The sequence below is a fragment of the Lycium barbarum genome, chromosome 6 (assembly GCF_019175385.1).
Source record: "Lycium barbarum isolate Lr01 chromosome 6, ASM1917538v2, whole genome shotgun sequence".
NCBI lineage: Eukaryota > Viridiplantae > Streptophyta > Magnoliopsida > Solanales > Solanaceae > Lycium > Lycium barbarum.
In genome coordinates, this window is record NC_083342.1 from 4059343 (window position 1) to 4075340 (window position 15998).

At 32.7% G+C, this 15998-nt stretch overlaps 1 protein-coding gene across 4 annotated transcripts; it reads left to right on the forward strand.

Annotated features, from left to right (window-relative positions):
- The first annotated feature begins 11835 nt into the window (after positions 1-11835).
- On the forward strand, positions 11836-14333 carry LOC132599473 (NADPH-dependent aldo-keto reductase, chloroplastic-like). Of its 4 annotated transcripts, none has more exons than XR_009566834.1 (3): positions 11836-12665; positions 13553-13647; positions 13906-14333. XR_009566834.1 is itself a non-coding variant. In XM_060312842.1 (2 exons), the coding sequence occupies exons 1-2, from the start codon at positions 13539-13541 to the stop codon at positions 14112-14114; spliced, it is 318 nt and encodes a 105-aa protein (XP_060168825.1). In that variant the 5' UTR covers positions 12675-13538; the 3' UTR covers positions 14115-14333. The 4 variants fall into 4 exon arrangements, 1 of the variants encoding a protein (XP_060168825.1); XR_009566833.1 differs by having other exon boundaries at positions 11841-12665; positions 13047-13647; positions 13880-14333; XR_009566832.1 differs by having other exon boundaries at positions 12045-12665; positions 13880-14333.
- Positions 14334-15998: the final 1665 nt, after the last annotated feature.

The following is a 15998-nucleotide window of genomic DNA, read 5'->3' on the forward strand; positions in this document are numbered from 1 at the left end:
TATGAACTATAGTAACTCTTAAGTGAATTAATTAGTAGTAACAATTATCTTAGGACAGGTTCAATGTTCGTTTTAATTGTTTTCTTTTTTTGTTGTCCGAACCTAGTCTCTTTCATTCTAACGCATAAAGTTACTTGCACGCTATAAAATATACCAAATGAAAATTTAAAATAAATAAATAAATGAAAAGCTTCACATTATTGACTTTAATACTATCCAAGATTATTCAATTAATGTTGAATATTCCCCATTTGACTGGATTTTGGAGTTTACCCGTTACTGTCCTAGAGTTATATGATTGAAAAAATGCAGTTTAGAAATATTATAATTCTTTTTTTTTTTCCTGGTATTAAGGTGATACATATTTTTTTTTTCCGGTTTTCTATAAATTTGAATTCTTGAAATTGACAAGCTATCGGACAGTTGGTGATACATGCATATACTTGTCTCACTGTTATTGTGGATTTTTAATGGTTTTCCATTTTATCAATGAAGAGAACCTCTAGCGAGCAATCACAACTACTATACTAGGACGTACTAAAAATAATTTACGAAAACTAATCAAAATAGGCCTACATAAAATGACCATAAAGAAACTATGAAATTTATTAATCGAGGCGACTCCTTAATTATTGATAAATATACTTTTAGTCCTTCTAATATCTGACCGAGTACATTTAATTTTTCAAAAAATTAAAATGTGCAATCCTGATCTCCTTACTTATAACTTATGAATATTCACAAATTTACGGCAATTAAATTAATAATTGTTCACTACTTAATTACCCATGTATTATGTTAAACTAGTGTTGTTAATTAATATTTGAAGGTAATATAATTGTAGAATAGCTTAAATATTTTAAATATTTTCCTACACAAAGGGAAAAACACGCATTTTGATTGATTAAAGGTAACGGTGTTTCATCTTATCTTGCAAGGACCAAAATTATAGTTTACTAATAATTGAGGGATCAAATGTGCTATTGTTCCTTAAACAATGATCCTTAGCAAATTATTTAAGCAACTTAGGTACCCCAAGAGTTACAAATTACATGCCAATTCTTTATATCCAACCAATTTGTTTGGGTAAAAACAACAGGAAAGTTTTTAAAATTAATTGAGTTGATTACTTGTATTAGCAGTATGATGTGCTTTAACATTCTATGAATTGGTTTCCTAAAATAGTGGATAAATTAATGGTCTTAATCAAATCTTATCATGGCGTGTTTCCATAAATGAATACTCTAAAGCCTGTTTGATGGGAATTGAAAGCAAGAGAAGGGATATTTTCAATATTTAGCTCAACTTGTATGAAGAAGTATCAAAATTCAATTCCAAAACTATACATAAAAGAAGAAAACAAACAAAAAATAGATTATAATGATAGGTTTGTCAAATGATGGGTCGGGCTGGATTTGGACAGATCAAAAGGAAGTAGAGTTAATAAATGGACGAATCACTACCCCATTTATATATTTATCCAAAGTTTTAGATGAACAAAATCAGACGGATCAAAATAAACAGTGTTATTTAATAAATAGACGGATCATAACCTACCCAAGCTTAAACGAAACATATTTTTATCGACTAATAAGTTTGCCACTTCTAAACAAGAGAGATAAAGTTGCAATTTAATAATTACAATTATATTTGTATTTTTAGACGTAGTGGTATCTTACATTTCTTAGTTCGAAGCTCTTAAAGGTGTAAAGAACTATCTACTAAAATAATCTTTATTCTTCGAATTTAAACCTTAGCGGCGAAGATATTCATTTATTTTTGCGCAATGCTCGACATTCACTCTGAAGCCCAATTAATTCGAATAATTAGAAAGTTCATTTTAAAGAACAAAAGTGCATTTTAGTAATCCGAATAATGAGAAAGTTCAATTTAAAGAACAAAAGCACATTTTAGTAATCGCAATTTTCCTTTTTGGAGGCGGATCCAAAATTTAATGCACCTGAGTGCTCACCTTCAAATAAATAAAAAATATATTACTTTGAGTAGCATTCAAACTTTGCTCCTCCATGATTTAGCCTAAAATCTATTGAAACACCAAAATTTTTTATTACTTTCTAGGTGTATTTTATACCAAAATTTAATATTTTCTATATGTTTACAATATCCATCACGGTTAATGAGTGCTCGATCACAAAAAATGTATACATGGGTCTGCCTCTGATATTTTTTCATGACCCAACCCGAAACCTTACGTATAGAAAGGGTACATAGAGGTAGCTGGTGCAGGTGGGTTCTAGGAAGGTTTGAGCTAAATGCCACGTGAAATAATTAAGGGTGTTTTGGTCTATACAATTTTTTAGGTAACAGTCCTAAATTTTGGCTGCTTTGTTTTGTTTCTTTTCTTTTTTGGCGAATCTTCTGGAATTAGCAGACATATGACACTTAAATTAAGTTTGTTATGAGAAATCCCACTTTAGAGGATAAAGTGTTCCCTACCTATTAAGCTGTTACCTTTTTTTTTTCCTTTGATTTTTCATCTGGCATTAGGAATTCGCTTTGGGCTCAGAGTAATACAATTGGCATTGGAAAATCACATTTTGGAGGTTAATGTGCTCCCTATTAATAGTGACTCAATTTTCATGACTCGAACCCGAGCTTCTAGTTAAAAATTGGAAAAAAAAAATACTTACTATCCCACCACGATGTGGTCTCAAATTAAGTTACTTTTTATTTTTCATCCGGTGTCAGAATCCGCTTTGGGTTCAGACTAATCTTATTCGCGCTGAAAAGTTTCACTTTCGAGGTTAATGCACTTCCTACTAAACGCGACTCGATTTTCAAAATTCGACTCTAAGCTTCTGCTTAAAAATGAAGAAATACTTACTTTCCCACATTTCAAAATAAGTTGTTACATCTGTCAGTTCAAAACTCCCAATTTGAGCTTGACATTTTGCTTCAAATTATTCCAAAAATTGCAATTCTCACCCCACCATTTGTCATAGTAGGAGATAATTAAACTTCAGTGGCTCTAAAACTCCGGACAAAACAAGTCAAAAATCGACTATTATTAGGGGGCCTGAACAGAAAGACAGGTCAACTTTTAGTGTTGAATGAACGAATATTGCTTTATTTTGCTGATGTAAAAATTGTACTATATTTTTTGAACTTAGGACCTGGTAGCTCATAGTTTAGCTAAGTTTTCTAGTTCTCTTTTGCATACTCTCACTTTGATAGGGAATTTTTTTCAGCGGGAATCCGAATCAATCGAGTCCTAGGAGGGTATCAGGTATCAAGTGAAAACAATTTTCACTATTAAATATCTTAAACATAATTATTATGAAATGATTATTTTTCCCTGTATCTAACTCTATTTTGTCCTTCGAAACCTAAAACTTTATTACTCATGTAACTTGTCATTTTGTGGTTATGAAATGATATTTTATGATCAGTTACTATTTAACAGAAGAGAATGACCTAACAAAATTATCTCTTAAACTTTATTTACCGGTCTTTTATATTAATTTTTTACCGATTTTCTATTAAAAAGATCATATAACTAATAAGAGAATATTTGTATTCGGCCATAAAAATGAATCTCATGTGTTACTTTATCAACTAAGCAAATATATGTAATAGATCACAAAATTGATAGTTCTGGTCTTGGTTAATTTATTTTCTTCATTATTTTTATTTTGTGGTGATGGAGAGATTGGAGGGGTGGGAGGATTTTGAGGAATATGCATGAAATGTGAACCATTATTCGTGCAATTATTGAAAGAAAGTAGTGAAGTGGCCCCTCAAATTCAGACTTCTTTGTCATTTAGACTCCCTAAAATGTTGTGAGTTGCCTCTTTCTGTCTCTTGATTTTGAAAAATAATGTGTCCACTTGTAATGGTAGATAAATTATTGGTTGCCATATTTCCATTTCGTTTTATTGGCTTTTCTGTTTGGAGGGCCTTTAGAACGTGTGACACCACTTGACACAAGTTGATGGTTCAACTCAGCGGGTAAGGGGTTGCAAAATTTCTCTAACATCGTGTGTTCGAACCTTGGTAGCGACATATCTATTTTTTTGACACCTCCTTAATATATATTCCGGCTCAGCCACTGAGCCTATAGATCCTAGGTTCAAGCCGTGAAATTAGTTACTGATATGTATTTGACTTAGGATATGATTTCTACGTCACACCTTCTTAGGTACGACTCTTTACCGGATATTGTGTGACGCATGATCCGTCGTGTATAAGGCTGGCCTTTTTAGTTAAGCTGAAAATATACATATCATTTAAATCAATTTAAGCAAGAAGTAAGATTATAAAAGACACGTGTCTTACATTTATTGATTTGGTGTAAATGTTTGATATGGCTAAAATTTTGCTTTTAAAGGATTGTTTATTTCTTAAAGAGGACAAACGTATTGTAGAAAAAGAAATGCAGTCAAACACCTAACTTTAACTACTTTTTTTTTTTTTTTTTTTTTTTTTGACAAGTGAGGGATGGCTCAGTGGTTAAGCACCTCCACCCACGACCGGTAGGTCCTGGGTTCGAGTCACAATGGAGGGGAAGTGTGGAAACACTATAAATCCTCCTAAATGGGAGGGGAAAAAAAAAAAAAAAAAAAAAAAAAAAAACTACTTTCTTTTTACAAACCATACAGTAGAAGAGAGAACAATTGTTTAGTTTTTACTATTTCTTCTAGTGACGTGATTAATGTATAATTTTTTTGGGACATGTGATTAATGTATAATTGAAGTTTGAAAATATTGACATCCAAAAGACACATCATGTTAATATATCACGATTGCATGTTGGAGAAGGGATTAATATTGTCGAAATACATTGCTTAGGAATCTTTTTCTCCCTTCCTTTTCGGAATCTTTTTAAAGTGGTCCCAAATGAAAGAAATTCAACATGGGACATAATTTTTCAAAATATACCAAATTTATGAGGAAAATAAGTGATCAACATTTGTGTGATGTTTATCTCTTATAGCTGAGAAAATGATAAATACCTCACTCTTCATCAACCCACTTGGTTAGTGTCATGGGTGAACTATGCTAGTATTTACTTTTTTTTTATTTATTTATTATTATTATTATTATTATTATTATTATTATTATTTATCGTATTCAACCACCCCACCCCAAGAAAAAAGGAGAAAAGTAGAAGAAAGAAGACTTACTGCAATATCAAGAAATTATTACTCCCTTCGATTCATTCTACTTTTCATGTTATCATGTTTGCCTTTTTGCATATAAGAAATATTGACTAAAGAGATAATTTGACTATCTTTAGGGGGATTTGGCAATGTATACATTTTGGTACATGAAATTAGCATACATTAACCAAGTTTTAAGAATGTGGCACAAGATGACCCATTTTGACGTTTTGGGTTAAAAAAATTGGCATATATGACCCATAAAGTGCTGAGTAAAAATAGGGATTTTGTACATTCTCTCTTCTAGAAGGTTAAATTTTTCTATACGTATACTTGTTCTCTTTCCTATATTTCTTTAACTTCTTCCCCAAAATTCTCTCCATTAGAACTCTAGAATGATTAATATTCTTTAAATTCTTCATTAGAGGCTTATTTGTAGTTGGGTTTGTTGTTTTGTAAGAAAATAATTGAATTTTTAATTGGGTATATGTATTTTGGTTTTTGAATAATATATTATACTACTATTCGGAAATCTCTCTCCCTTAACTATATATGTGTAGATATTTGAAAATCTCAGTTGGGTTTTAATTGCAACTTTATTTTGGATACATCTATTGTATTCACTTGTTGGTTTGTTGATTAAGATGTATACAACATAATGTATACACATGTTTTCTTTTAATTTTCAATTTGGTTTTTGTATACATCTATTGTTATTTGTATACATATATTGTATACACTTGCTGGTTTGTTGAACGAATGGTACCTAAAGTATAGATATATTGATTGAGATGTATACACATGTTTTTATATTTTTCAACTTGGTTTTTGTATACATATATTGCTAACTGTATACATATATTGTATACACTTGCTGGTTTGTTGAATGTGTACATTTATTTGCATTAGTATCTGTATAATTTTGCACTGGTATACATACTAAATATGTGGTTTGAATTTATTATTTTTCAATTTTTCTTGTATTTCACTGGGATTATTATAGTTATACATATGGAAAATATGTTTACTAAGAGATATGAGAGTTTGAAGGAGATCATGCTTTTGCCTTTATAGACCCACTTAACAAATATAAATGAGAAATGGAATCTCTAGTTTTAGTGATATTCAACGTGGATTAAGAGAAATAATTAATGATATTCCTAGATTTGCTCCACATCCCTATTATTAAGCCACATCTTTAGTTGTTTGGCTATATAATGTCAATTATTTTAGGCCTAAAACATGCTAACATGTTTTGGGTTAAAAATATGCCAATACTATGTATTACTTGTATTAAAATGTCAATTTCCCCTTTATTATTTACTCTTTGATCTTAATTTAATACGACTCTTCTTTTCATCATATTAATATTTCTCTTCGCATAGTGTAAAGGTGGAAGAAAATTTAAATTTATCTTAATTTTTTAAAATGACAAATATTTTGGATGTATTATTTTTAATAACCATGAAAAGTAAAATGGACAGAAAGAATAGAAAGTAGAGTACATGTGATTATAGAAAAGCCCAACTATATGATTATAGAAAAGCCCAACTATATTTAGGGTTACTTTCTAGAATTATTCACATAAGGATGTTTTTTTTCCTTGACTTTTTATTTATTTGTACTTGAGCATATAGACAACACCACAGCTAGCTGCATCAGAACTTAAAACCTACTTGAATATTGTTGCCTCAAACCGTCGAATTGAGAGTATGCATTAAGAGAAGTGTAAATTAAAGAATCTTTCGGTACCGTCAGATCACTCAAAAAATATATATAGATAAGTTTCCTATTTTCAATAGAGGACGTTTTACCTAAAGTGAAACTTTCTAGCGCAAATTCAAATCAATCGGGCCACAAAACGAACACCGGGAGAAAAAAAAAGACCTCCTTAAATGTGAAATTTTTAATCTTAAAAAATAATACAAGCTATCGACTACAAGGGATAAAGATGACCTACTAGATGTGGCGTATATAACTTAAAACTCTAAAAGAATATAAGATGGATAAAATAAGAAAGTACGTGAGGTGAGAGATCAAAGTAACCCATCAGTGAAGTTAGTTGCAGGATCACATTGCAGATTGTAATTTTGATCTTCTCATGAGAGACCAGGTAGGAGACAGAAATTTTGGGTAGTGGCTCGTCTATCGTTTTCTATAATTGTGAGGTCGATACCAGCTAGCACGGGCTTCGACTAATGCCCTTGACTAATTCCACGAAACACCTGCTATCTTCCACCAACACAAATACCGATTAACTCTGTGGCATTGGCTCATCTATTATGAAAGTTCCTTTGTTATGGACCTGGAACACAAGCTTAGCTCTAGAAAGATGAACGTGCAAGCAATATGGACTGCATTGATTAGAACAACGGATGAGAATAATACGTGTTACAAATGAAAGAAAACAGGAACAATTCCATGTTACAACCACCAACCATGGTGGAGAAATGTATTACATGTATATGCCTAGCTCGAATTAAACAATTCGCCGCAGCACTGCAAAATCGATCAAAGTTCTTCAAAGAATGAGATGGGGAGGAAGGAAAAATAGCTTCATTACAAGGGTAGTGGTGTGTGTAATGATAATATGTTGAAGCAAAGCTCTTCTTGATATCCTTGGATTTGCGACAACGTTTTCTGCTTTGAGCGGTTTCTGATACGCGACTTGCGGATGTACTTCTCTGGCAACTGTGCTTGACTAACAGCTCTTAATCTTCCATTTTTCCCGACAGCATAAGGGAAGCTGACTGAGTCTGGAGTCTGTTGCTCCTTTGGAAATTCATGAATACTAGATGGAGCGGACAATGGAGATGACGGCTTAGGCATCAACTAACGTATGCTGTAACTTAGGTGGCACCTGCGAGCCAAAAGAAAAAACCATAAATAATGCTGTAACTTGCCCTACTAATCAAAATTATGTTTGGTTTTTATTAATAATAAAGTCACAAGTTTCTATTCTACCGGGGAATATAGAAAGATAGAAGAAAGGAAAACACAAAGGGTATTTCTGTAAATTCGCACCAATGGAATCTTTGTAATTTCGCCTCTTAGCTAATACTCTACAGTCTGCCGTGTCTACAAACATCTATCTCAAAAAAACCTCCCTCGGCAAAAAGCTATTCAGAAGCTGCTTCTTAAATTGTACTCCTTCCGTCCCAATTTATGTGACATAGTTTGACTGGGCACGAAGTTTAAAAAATAAAATAAGACTTTTGAATCTTGTGATGCGAATCAAGCCAAAGATATTTGTGTGATTATAGATTATCTTGTTAAGCGTAAAAGATGATGCTCAAATTTAAATTGTGCCATTCTTTTTATGACTGAATAAAAAGAAAAGTGTGTCATATTAAATCGGGATAGAGGAAGCATTGATTTCCTGATTATAATTCTATCAGAATCTAGGGTACTCTGGAGGGTAAATTGCTCAATTGAGAAAGTGATTTGCCCATCTAAAGTGCTAAACGTAATTGTATAATTTGGGTTGATTTCAGATTCTTTTTCATTATAACAAACACTTTGACGGCTCTTTAGTTACATCTGAATTATCAAAGTCAGGTTCTTGATTTGATTTGGCAGCTCTTCATTTTTTTTTAATTCTTTTTGTAATACCTCGTGCATTCGGGCTAACATTTGACTCGTAAGACGGGGGTATAATGAACCCAATTTGAGTAGTGTATAAATGGTGTTTGAAACTCAATTAAGACATGAGAAGAGTCCTTGAGCAAACGAAAGTCAGAAGCTACCCTACGGAGCGTGTTTTCAAGTGAGTTTGCACCATGTCTCAATTAAAATGAGTATACGGAAATATATGTAAGGAATTTGGGAAAATTTACATCTTGACAGTTGTAGATCTTTGAAATACCTTTCCAACGGTATATTATGGAGGTCAAACAGACATCTGTACAAAAAGTTATGCCCATTTTACTAAAACAGTGTTCTGCCGATTTACGGTAGAATCTACGGGCCGTAAAAATTATACGGGCCGTATATTTGGGCCGTCAAAATGGTCCAGAAAGCCCAAATCACTGTAAATCATTGATTTACAGTGGGATCTAAGGACCGTAAAACTTTTACAGGCCGTAAAATGGGGCGTAAAACAGGTCCGACAGCAATTTTAAAACTTGGTTTTAAGGCTTTTTCATTTCATTCTTCACATCCCTAAGCCCTAGAACGACCTCCTACCCTCTCCCATCATCAAGAACACCAAGGTAAGCCTACTCTAATTATTACAAGTCAATTCTAATATATATCTTTGTAATCTAAACAAGAAATCATCATTCCTAACCTAGGGTTTTCAAGAAAACCCATCTCAAGGTTCAAGAATTCAAGATTTTAGAATTTTTCTTCAAAGTTCAAGTCTTTAATTCAAGTTTTGGAACATTATCAGGTATGTAGAGTTACTATCTACGTGTGGGAACGTCATTGTTCTTCCCCACGCCTCATAATCCATAAATTATGATTCTTTACGAAAACTAGGGTTTCTATACCATGCTCATGATAACCCTAGGTCCATGTCCATGATTATATTATGTGTGAATTGTTATAATTCCATCATTGAGTTCTTAATATTTCTTTATGATTATTAAGAATCTATCCGTAATCTATGAAAAACCCATATATCTCATTTCATGGGTTCATACATGCTAGTTTATGATATATTATGCTATTTTCAAGAAAATACTATACAAGTTTTACAAGTTCATGCAAGCAAGCTATAATTCATGATATCCATGTACAAGCAAGTTATATTCAAGAAAACCATGGGCAGCAAGTGCCAATTATTTTACATGTTCATGTTTTTGGGAGTTGCTTTAATTACCGATGAGGGCTTCAGATAGCCTGAAACTACGTAGCCACCGTAAGATGAGGATCACTCCACCCATGTCCCGGACGATCTCTCATAATGACTGAATCCTTTCATAATATTATTAAATCTCATGTCTCTGGCAAAGTATGGGTGTTCTACTGGTAGGATGCAAGTACCAGACCATGTTGTCGGTTATATTTACTGCTCTCCCTACTCACGATACTTTACGCATGTTATATATGTATATGTACTCATGTTCATGATCATGCTTCCGTTCAGTCTCTATTATGTTATTTCCATGTCCCATGTTATTTCATTTAGTTGCTTTACATACCAGTATAATGTGCTGACGTCCCCTTTTATTGCCCGGGGGCCTGCATTTCACGATGCAGGTACGGATTTACAGGACGCCATATCTGCTCAGTAGGATTCGCTCGTATCAGATTATTGGTGAGCCCCAACTTATTCGGGGTTTTAGTCAGTGATCTTTATTTTATTAGTTATGCATTTAAAGGTATGCTGGGGGCCTTGTTCCAGCAAGTACGTTTTCCAGTCAGGACTCATAATTAGAGGTTTCATAGACTAGTCAGTTTAGTTATGTTAGACATGCAAGGTGTTTAACCATCTTTGGCTCAACTCATGTTATTTTCGCATTTATGATTTAAACAAGTATTTCATTAAATTATTATGACATCTCATGTTTTATAAAAGCTCATCACGTTCATGCTATATTTCCACTCATGTATGCCTCATGATGATTCAGCAAGCCATGTGGTTCGCTCGGTCACATGCAGTATGACACCGAGTGCCGTGTTTTGCCCAGGCCATGATTCGGGGTGTGACACTTTTATTGCAACTATGTGAACTTTAATATGCCTAGCATATTATAGAGATATAAGGTTTACTATCAGTAGTGCTATATATTAATCCTTTAGTTAATATAAAAAGGCAAATTGATGAATAAAAATGACACTATTATAATCTCAAAAAGCGCATATAATTTTTCAATTTTCTCAGGAATTATTTATTGTATCAGGTGGAATTTCATGCTGAAGATTCACTTTTTCATCTAGTAAGCTACCTGTCACGTGTTTACTTTTTGAAGCCCTCAGTTAAACTTTTTTTTGTTGTTTATTTTTCTTTCAAAGTGACTTACAAACCCTGTACACTGATTGTATATTATATGTATATTTCGTGTATACAATATGTATATTTATACCTAATATACAAAAGCTATACATTTTGTTGGGTAATATTCTTTTGAGTTGTACGAAAATGTAATCGTCTCAATTTATTGGGGCATGATTCTTCATAATGGTGAAAAAAGTTGTAATCTTTGCTGGTTTGACTAGCAATTTTAGCCTTTTCTGAATACTTTAGTCATTAATGGTGAAAAAAAGTTGTAATCTTTGCATCTGGGTGTAACTGTACTTGTTTGTAAATGAGGGGTTGAGGAAACTATTTTTCTGTGTAGATTACCCTTTTCTAAGTACTTTATCCTTAATAGTGAAAAAAGTCTTAACCTTTGCACGTGGGGTTAACTATTTTTCTTTGTATATTATCTTTCTCTGAGCAAATTGGGTTTTGTTAGAGCATTGTTGTTTGAGTACTTTAGTCATTAATTGGTGAAAATTTTTTAATCTTTGCAGATTTGACTAGTAGTTTTAGCTATATTTTTCTTTTCAGATTACCCTTTTCTGAGCTATTTAGTCCTCATTGGTGAAAAAAGTCTTAATCTTTGCATCTAGGGTTAAATGCACTTTGAAAGTTTTAATCTTTGCATCCGGGGTTAAATGTACTTGTTTGTAGTTAAGGGGTTGAGGAAAGTTTTAATCTTTGCATCCGGGTTTAAAAATGTACTTGTCTGTAGTTGAGGAGTTGGGGAAAGTTTTAATCTTTGCATCTGGGGTTAACTGTATTTGTTTTGTAATTGAGGGTTTTGATTACACAATTTTTGGTGATATTCTTGGTCCATATATGATAAGCTTTTTTGTATTCTCTGCTACTACCGTTTACCATGTAAGACGCATTAAAATTTCAACTTTTAAATAATGCTAATATGTTGTATACACGAAATTCTTGAATATTAATATATTTATATTGTATTGTTTAACCAATTATCTTTTATCCATAAACAAATGGCCTCACGAAATATGTGGATACTAACTCATCTTCTGTTCATTTTTCATAAAAGTACTTTTTGTCATCTTATCAGCACTTGGGACAGTCTTGATTGGTTTTGGTTTAAATGATGACATCCCCATTATACCAAATTTCTTTTAGTTTCCATTTTGCAATTTCAATAATGTTAGTTTGCTGTTTCCACTTCTGAGCTGGATTGATGTTGCAAAACTTTAATAATTTAGATGTACTTGCCATCCACTTTTCCATATTTTTCTTTTGTGGCCTGTGCTATTTATCATAACATGCTTAAAAATTCTGATTACTCTGTTTAAAAAAAAAAGAGAATTCTAATTACTCAATTCCTCCCCCCCTCTTTTTTGCACTAAAAAATCTTCTGCGGTAACATTGTTGGAAAGTACGATCAACATAGTTTTATGGATCATCATTTTCGAAAGTCACCCACTTTGAAGTGTCACTTGCAATTACTAAGCCTTCCCATATCCATAATCTTGAATTATATGCATTGACTACATTGTGGTCAGCAAGGCATGATCTTCTGGTGCAAGAAAATTGAAGCAATGTCATAGTTGATATTTCACACAATTTTGACGGTTAGTTATTCACTTTTCATTTATGCCACAGGTTGGATATCGTTATATTGATTGTGGTCAAGTTTATGGCAATGAAAAAGAGGGAATTTGAGTTAATGATAGAAAGTAAAAATAGGGTTTTCATAGATGTCTCCTGTATTACCAATGGACTTGTTAATCTATCACTTGCCTAGACACAATATAAAAGGGTTTCCATTTTTATGGTTTTCGCTCGAGATCAATCTTTCAAAACATGTGTTCTACTAATATTTACTGCTTTCATTTAAAACTATGATTTATTCCTATAGAATGTGTAACGTGATCAATGTTTGTGTTCCTTTTTTTTATATTAATCTGTAACCGACAGTATTACCTGTACTGACTATTTTCCAATTTATTTAGATTGGTCAAGTTCTGAAGAGGGTGTTTACATATGGTTTTGTCTAGAGGGAAGATCTCTTTATTACATCCAAACTTTGGTAATCAAGATTCGAACAAATTGAGAAAAGATACCTTTATTCGTTTCTCACCCCAAATATATTAACATTTCTATCCTTTGGACCATCCTTCTTTCAGTTAGCGTTGCTCAGTTCTCTCTCTCTCATTGTGTTTTGGGATGTAATGGTGCTTTTGATATATGCTTTACACACTTCCTAATGTTAGACAAAATCTAAGCTGCCTTTAATAATTCACCACTCAATCATTCCTTTCATTTATATGCGCAAGTGTCTTTTCTTTTTTCTTTTTTTACTTTTAAATTTTACAAGAACAATCGTGTGTCATAGTTGATACAAATGACATGTGATCAAGCAATTGAAATGTTGGTGATATCTGGTTCTTTTCCATTAACTTTTGTTGTCCTTTGGGTTAAAGGATATTCATGTATTGTGATGTATGAACATGTGTAGGTGCACTGATCATGCTCCTGAAGATGTACCCGTGGCATTTAACAAAACTCTAGATGAGCTGGAACTTGACTACATTGATCTGTACCTTGTGACCTGTGAGTACTGCTCAACAGAGATTTGCATTTGCTACTGTTTGTGATACTTGACTATTTTTTTTTCTTGAAAAATAAGTTAACATTTACTTGACTCTATTCTTTGTGATTATTGTGTCTTCAAAAATGAATTCTCATCTAAAGGGGAATTCAATGAGGTGTTAACTTATGCGTGTCTTACATTTTTTTTGTCTTACATTTTTGTTTTCCTGTTGCTTTTATCTTTTTTTTGAAGATTCATCGAAAACCTGATTCCAGCAGATAACCGGATGAAAAATGATGCTGGTAAGCAAGCAATAGAGAAACTTTATGATTCTGGGGAGGCTAGAGATATTGGATTTAGCAATTTCTCTACTAAAAACTGGGAGTTCTTCTCGAAACAACTCGTATTCCTCTTATTGTTAACCAACTGGAGTACCAATGGTAAGATTAGAGGGAAGGCAACAGTTTGTGATGGGAGCTGGTATTGAGAAATGTGGTTTCTAAAGCTGTGAAGTTTGTCGGCTAGCCCAAGTCATGCTTTTGTCGTAGTTATGACTGATTGATCATTACAGCTGCTGCATATATGGCTGTGGTTTTGTTGATATAGTTACTTGCGTCGAAGGTTGATGCATCATCCCGCTGTAATAATGATTAAACAAGTTTAATTGTTAGCTATGTCTTGATGAAATTAACAGAAATCAACAGGATTTTCATTGTTAAAGCCTAAGCCGTACCTCGGAGTATTAGGCCAAGGCCAAAAATTGAAGACCACAAATTTGAGGGACAAACATTAAAGACCACCCCAAAAGAAGCACAATCCGTGCAAAAAAATGTTGTTTATGGCCCAATTTAGAGAAACCAACAACCCATTCACATACGCCTGGAAAAGGCCCAATTTATGATATTCATTTCATTTTTTTGTGCAGATTGTTCTTCATACGGACTGGTCTTTAATTTTTGCCGCTCAAATCGTTGGTCATTAATTTTTTTCCTACTTCTCATTTAATGAAAATCTATGATCCAAAGTACCCTTATTCACTAGTCTATGAAATTAGAGATTTTGCGTACGAACCCCAGCAGAACAAAAAAAAAAAAAAGCAATTTCGCAAGACAAGGTTTTCATAGAAACTATGCCTATTCGGGGTAAAGTTATGCCTTAAGGCATAGTTATGTAGGATAAATAAGTTTCTACAGAATTGTGTCGTACAAGGCATACTTTATATAGAAACTATGCCACACTGTAAGATAACTTAATCTTTACAGAACTATACCGGACCAGGCATACTTTCTATGTAACTTTGCCCGAATAGGCATAGTTTGCTATGTAACCTTGCCTTGAGATTTTTTTTTTTTTTTTGTGACTCTGCTGGGATTCAAACCCAGAATGTCGGAGTATTTTCAACCACCTTTTTGTTACTTAAAGTGTCGAAGGGCAAAAATTAAAGACCAACAATTTAAGGGCAAAAATTAAAAACCATCGGGGCAATCGCGTGAATGACCCATATTCATTTATTGAAAATTATCTATTTACAAATTTAGTTATTATATGACTTTTTTCACTAGAGATCAGCAAAATAAATAAAATACATGAGTTAAAAATCAATATTTTAACTAAAAAAAATGGCTTGATTCAACGTATGCATTGACAATACTGGAGGATTATTTACTAAAGATGATTTAATCTCTCGTTAGTTCCACAAAAGAATTATCGCCTACAAATTACAGTTATAGTAAGGAATATATCTTCCTCGCATTGGGACGAGTCTAAAATCGAGTTACAAAATTAGTCTTCTGATACATTGATAAAAAACAGACAATGAAAGCGTCATGTGAAATTAAAAGTAAGCAACTTTGGATCAACAACAACAACAACAACAACATACTTAGTGTAATCCACAAGTGGGATTCGAAGAGGCTAGGGTGTACGCAAACTACAAAATAAAAATTTATTGTCAATTTAGTGTAATATTTTCTACGTCTTCTTTTTGTCATTCGTGATATTTGTTTCAATCAAAGACGTTGTTAACCATATAATTATATAAACCTCGTGTCTGAATATTGTTCTTTTAGTAAAATGTAATGTAATATTTGGTCAATTTTGGCCATTTTATCAATTTAGTTAGACTCAACTTGTTGAATGAATCTTGGGAAAATTGCAGAGCCATGCAAATTCACATTGATTGCAATATTTAGCGTCCATAAAATTCAAGATATTACTTTAAGGTCCTCAACTCTCTTATTTTGATTCTTTTATAACACGTGACAAATTTACCACAAGATGTTGATTCAAATAATTAAAATTATAAAACACTCGAGAACTATCTTTTGTGTCCTTGACCATTAGATGCTTAAATATTTTAACAAAATCATCC